This window comes from Gouania willdenowi, chromosome 4 (assembly GCF_900634775.1).
Source record: "Gouania willdenowi chromosome 4, fGouWil2.1, whole genome shotgun sequence".
NCBI lineage: Eukaryota > Metazoa > Chordata > Actinopteri > Blenniiformes > Gobiesocidae > Gouania > Gouania willdenowi.
The window spans coordinates 20,085,159-20,091,238 of record NC_041047.1 but is presented as its reverse complement, the minus strand read 5'-3'; the positions used below and the strand labels follow the sequence as shown (position 1 = coordinate 20,091,238).

Here is a 6,080-nt window from a genome sequence, read left to right as displayed (position 1 = left end):
TATTTATTTTGCTCTACTATCTTCGAAAAAAAAAATCAATTTTGTCATGGAATGTATTTGTGTAAAAATTATAAACAAAATTCACAAACAAAACAAAACAAAACAAAACAAAAAAAAAAAAAAAAACTTTGTAAATCCAAAAAAACAGGTGAGCTGCAGAGCTTCTTGAATAGGGATTTAAACATGCTTGAAGTGAATAGTTAGCTTTCTCTCTAGCAGGAGAAACACTGTGATGTTCCTACTAAAGTATAGGTACAAACTCTATAATTACAATGATGAGAAAGAAAACAATTACAACATACATGGTGATTCCGTTGGTGAAATGTTTTAATGGCTGCAGTAGGCTACAAATTAACCCAGTAACACCGTCAAAGTCTTTAAAGTGAGGAAGCAGACATTGTTTTCTAAAATGTACTAGTGTAGTGCCTGTAGGAAGTACGTGTTGCTATAGAAAAGTGGGAGGTTATGTAGCTTTTTCATGGATGGTTTACATGGGAGCCTTAATTCCTCTTTAATTCAACGCACGCACGCACGCACGCACACACACACACACACACACACACACACACACACACACACACACACACACACACACACACACACACACACACACACACACACACACACACACACACACATCCTGAGTTACCATGACTACCTGTCAACATTGAGCTATTCTGCAAAGTTGCAGATGACTGCCACCTCTAAGCCTGGTTCTGCCAGAGATTTCTTCCTGTTATATAAAAAAATAAAATAAGGGCATTATTTCTTCCCACTGTCGCTAAATGCTTGTTCATACTTATTATGAATTTTATATTGTTAAGCACTTTGAGGTAAGTTTGTTGTATTTTGCGCTATATAAATAAAGTTGAATTGAATTTAAGACAATTTTATGAAATAATTTATGAACCGAATCATTGCAGTCCAAACAAATCCAACGTTGCACACCCTTGCACCAAGCAGCAGCCATGTTGAAAGTCTCAGCTCAATCTGAGCCTGATTCGCAGAGATATTTGAGGAACAGACAGACAGACAGACAGAGATTCCTTGCTAGTGCAGTGCCTGTAAGTAGTATGTACAGAATATATTTAGCACTGTAATATAGGCTAGCATACATCTGCAGCTTGCTGAGCGAGAGAGAGTGATAGAGAGAGAGAGAGAGAGAGAGAGAGAGAGAGAGAGAGAGACTTAGAACTACAAATGAACTTTCTTCTGTTGATTCTTGTTTTTTATTTTTTTATTTTGCCAATAAAAGAGGCCATTACGTCGCAAAATAACTTCACTAATCAATCGATCTTTATTTGTATAGCGCCAATTCACACGTTATCGAAAGACACTTCACAGAAAGCAGGTAAAAGACCTTACTGTTTGTTATCTAATTACGTCATTACATTGATGCTTTAGACCCACATTACATAATTATGTATTTATTTTTGTTAAATATTAGAATATCAAATTTAATTAAAAGACTGTTGTGTGGGGTGGAATTGCTAGCTAATACATCCAACCCTCCTCCATTATTTGTGCTTGAGACTCTGAAAAAACCTATGACATCATCATCAGCAAAGGAACTTGCTTTATTCAAGAGAACTTGTGACATCATCAACAATTTCTTAACATTGAGCTATTCTGCAAAGCTGCATTTAAGAAATAATTTATTAACAATATCTTTACAGTCCAAACAAATCCAACGTTGTACACCCTTGAACCAAGCAGCAGCCATGTTGAAAGTCTCAGCTCTGTTTCGTAGTGGAACTGCAGAGATATTTAAGCCACAGACAGACACACTGACATAGATTCCTTGCTTTATAGATAGAAGATAGACATGAGCAGATGTTAAACTCAGATGAAAATCCAGGTGATAACCCTATTTCTCTGACATTTGAAGATAAATGGTTTTCTCGTTACTCTGCAGCCCAGGTGGGAATCTGTTCTGAATTCAGTCCTGCAAGCACAATTCATCCCATCGTTGCAAATCTGTGAAATAACTCTTTAAAAGTGGGGAGACTTGAAGCTTTTAAATGCAATGAGGTGTGAAGCAGCATCCTGCCACGGTGCTCTGCATTTTATGCATGCTCAGTCTGTGTCAATCTGTCAGTCTGCCTGATGTTCTGGCTTCTCTCCTCTGTGTCTGTGTCTGTGACAATGCTGTTGCCCTTTGCAGAACTGCCGCTTGTCCGAAACGTCACCTCAGAACTGTAAACAAAAACATTACCATGGATGACTAAGCAGGAGAGTTAGAGATCTGAAAACAACAAAGCAAAAATATCTCTTGTGCTAAAAACTATTATATTAGGATACACATTTATATACGTAGGTATTAAGACAGCATTTTACCTTTGAATATGTGTTGGTCCTTTACATTTGACCAGGTAATTCAGTTTGTAGTAATCCAGAAACGTTCTGGCCACATTCCTGCCCAGCTTCATGTCTGAAAGGACACAGTTAAGATTGGCCAACATGGGTGGAAATATTAGCAGAAAAATTGTTCAGTCCAACACAATTACAAAAAAAGTAATCAATCACAGTGAATGTACAGTATACGTATATAAAAGGGAACAGAAGCAGCTAAACCTAGGCTTTACTCAAAAAGAGGAAGCTTGTGTAGAGCTCCAAGCTGAGGACTCTCTCTGGTTTCCTGCTATGGATGATGATGCAATCATAACAAAAATAGGCGATAAACAGTCCAGGGATCATGTGGTGGCTCTCTGGAGCAGTTTGGATAATGGTGCAGATCTTATTATTTTTCAACAGACAAAAAAAAATATAAGTACTGTTATTAAACTAAGATTATTCAGGTGTCAGTAAAGGAAATGCTCGCGTGATACAGTGTCTGCAAGAAAAAAAAAAATCAGTAAAAGTAAAAAAAAAAAAAGTCAATGTAAACCTTTTTTGTTTATCGAAATTTGATAAACAAAGTCCGTGAGCCGGAAAAAAATCTGTGACCGCAGGGGGCGAAAGTTCCAACTCTGCTGTTTCGTAGGCGGCATGAAGAAGAAAAGAAGAGCTCTGGTTGCATGTAAATGCAGGCAACCACGATCAAACTGCTGCTCTGAGCGCTTGGCGTGACACCATCACTTAGACTGATTTTTAGAGCAACCCAAAGCAGCACAAATGTTGTCATTCTGACTGAAAAAGCTGCTAAATAGCCCTGAATGCCTTCACTTCTATAAAACTCAATGGACTGAAGGGGCGATTTGCGCCATCAATGACGTCATTTCAACATGGCGGTGCACAGACTCGAAAACGATAAAGTAGTCCCATTTTAAACAGTTAATAAAACGAATACGGTTTCGTTGGGCATAGATCTTCTAATGAGGACATTTCAAAGGTTTTAGGCCACATTTGTAAAAACAGTGGAGGATTCCTTTAAAGCAACTTCATTGTAAAAAGATTACACACCTTATAAATTCATTTGCTCCATATCATTGACATAGGATACAATATCTCTGTTTGTTTTCAACACATAGATGTTTAAAAAGCTTCGATAATCACCAATATACCAGAGGGATTACAATAAACAATGTTGAATGCATGATGGATGCATGAATAACATGCATGAATAACAAGCAGTCATTACCTAAACACAGAGGCCTTGATTATATTCAGAGGTGAGTGCAGCCATCACCCTTCTGTCCCTCATCACATTACTGACAATTCAATAATTGCACAGCTTTTACACATTGGATGAGCGTCAAAGAGTGCTGTGGTTAAACCAGCAATCATTAGGCCAAGGCGAGTAATAATGTCAATCAGGTTTGGATGATTAATCATCAACAGTAAACCACTGAAAATCAATCTGAAAGAAGGACATTTAATCGGGGCACCGCAATGAGGACATTAGAAAACATCTGCTAATTTGTCTTTTCCCTCCTAGAGACATATATCTCGCTCCTTCCGTTATCCTTCATCGATACATTCATGTTCACAACGGATGAATCTGGACTCAAAAAATCAAACAGATTCATTTAGGGTTTCCCTCCTTATGGGAATGACGTCCATTCTTCACCAGGCTGATGGAGCAACACACGGCCATAATCTGTCTCTTCCCCCCCCGTCGTTGACACTCAGATACCACCTGTCACCTGCAGAGTGATTTGTCACTGTATTGTGTTTGAAACAACTGACACACGAAATGAAGAATTAAAATAAACAAAGAGAATTGGATATTTGGTCATTTCCCCCTTATGTTGTTTTTCCTTATGATAAAAAATTGCCTTTTGCAATAATCGTCTTTGCTATAAATGTGAAAGGCAATTGGCCAAAAGCTGTTAACTTGTAAACCATCCATCCATGATTTCAGCAGGCAGTCGGGTTGGGGGTGTGTACACCTCTGGCTTTGTAGGCTGTCATTCATCAGGTAACAGACATGCACACACTTCCGTCTTCGGCTGTAAATATGCAAGTAAGCCCCTCTACGGAGAGGGTTTTACCTTTGATGGAGAGATACTGAGTTTAATCAGAAGTGTCATCCTTCACCTTGTAGGCTGATGGCAACAGTCTCCACATGGCTCCAGACTTTCTGTTTAAAGCCCATCTGGTTGTTTGTCTGGGAGTCCCACATTAGGCCATATTGAGTAATACCACCAGTGTATATGAATGTGTGTCTCTCTTTATTTTATAATGACTAAAGTAAATATTTGGCTCTCTTATTCATTTGGGATCCGTGTGATCAAACTGATGTTTAGTTTCACCACCAAGATTCAGCTCCTTTAAAAATCCCTGATCTAATATGTCAGCTCATCAGCTGTGAGATATCAAATGACACGTTTTACGTGTTTATATTACCATGTTATCATCCAGAGCAGAGGGTCACAACTCATGGGTCAGCACCCAAAAGTGGGTCACAACAATTTTAGTGAGTTTCTCAAAACCTATTGTGCTTCTTTTTTGTAGGAAGTGAATAGGCAATAAAACTGAAAATGACACACCATCAATCCTTGTTTTTAATATAAATACTGTTAAATTAGTTACATTTTCTTTTAGAATACAGACAGTTTAAAAATGTCTTAGTTAAATATATTTTCGAATTTAAACATTTACCTGAATTTATGTCACGGCTTTTTCTTCATCAGTTTAGAACCATTGGTCTCAATTGTTTTAAATCTAATTAAATTTGGAGTGGGAAACGGATGTATTTAGTGTGAAAACCTTATTTATGCATTATTTACAACACTGCAAGCCAGAAGCCAGATGAGTGTCTCACTCTGCCCCCTTATAATAGCTTTGTGATCAACATATCTACTTAGACTTGTCTTTGTCTAAGGTCATGTCTTTTTTTTTGTGCTAATGTCAAAATAACATTGCATTCATTTTCATGTTATTTTGCTTGTGTAGAAGCAACTCACCAATCAGACAAGAATACTAATAGTCTCCTACTCACTATGAGCTGCTTTAATGAATAAAAATGGTCCACATGAGTCTATTCTCAGCAGCTATTGGTTATAGTGGGAGATTCATCATTTTTAGAGTCAATTACTGAGGGAGCTTATCACATTAGGGAACATTGTATTGTATTACTGTATTATATATCCTAAAGTTTGGATGCACATCCGTACATCAATGTCATTATGACCTCTAGAAAGTTTTTGGTGTCTTTCATCAGCATTTCTCAGTGCCTGTCCTGAGCTCTTTGGCCTGGCAGGATCAGCGACAGAAATACCTGATAAACCCCATCGCGCAGATGGCTGCTCAGCTTGGCTTGTCACGACTCATCCTCTCTTACATAAAGTTTTGTGATGGACAGCCAGGTCCAGAAGCAGAGTGTATACTGAAGGGTATATAGTTAGAGACAGAGGATATCCTGACTGTCGGCCCAGAAAAAAACCTTTGGCTACCAAGGCAGCAGAAAGTAGCTTGGATTAAAATTTGGTTGGATTTCTGTTGAATTTGGACACAGTATATTGCATAAAAGGTAACACTTTACTTGAAGTTATATATACAGTTTATAAAGGCTGACATAACGCTGTAATCTCTCTATAAAAGCAAGGAATCTCTGTCTGTCTGTGTGTGTGTGTGTGTGTGTGTGTGTGTGTGTGTGTGTGTGTGTGTGTGTGTGTGTTCCTCAAATATCTCTGCTC

At 38.0% G+C, this 6,080-nt stretch overlaps 1 protein-coding gene across 1 annotated transcript in view; it reads right to left on the bottom strand.

Moving 5' to 3' along the window:
• Positions 1 to 1,704: 1,704 nt before the first annotated feature.
• agbl4 (AGBL carboxypeptidase 4) overlaps positions 1,705 to 6,080 on the bottom strand; it is a 336,625-nt gene continuing 332,249 nt past the window's right edge. Inside the window, exons 12-13 of the mRNA XM_028443884.1 lie at positions 2,338 to 2,431; positions 1,705 to 2,196 (exon numbers count right to left, since the gene is read on the bottom strand). Of these exons, the coding sequence (XP_028299685.1) occupies positions 2,067 to 2,196; positions 2,338 to 2,431 (224 nt within the window). The 3' untranslated portion in view covers positions 1,705 to 2,066. The remainder of the gene's footprint in view (positions 2,197 to 2,337; positions 2,432 to 6,080) is intronic.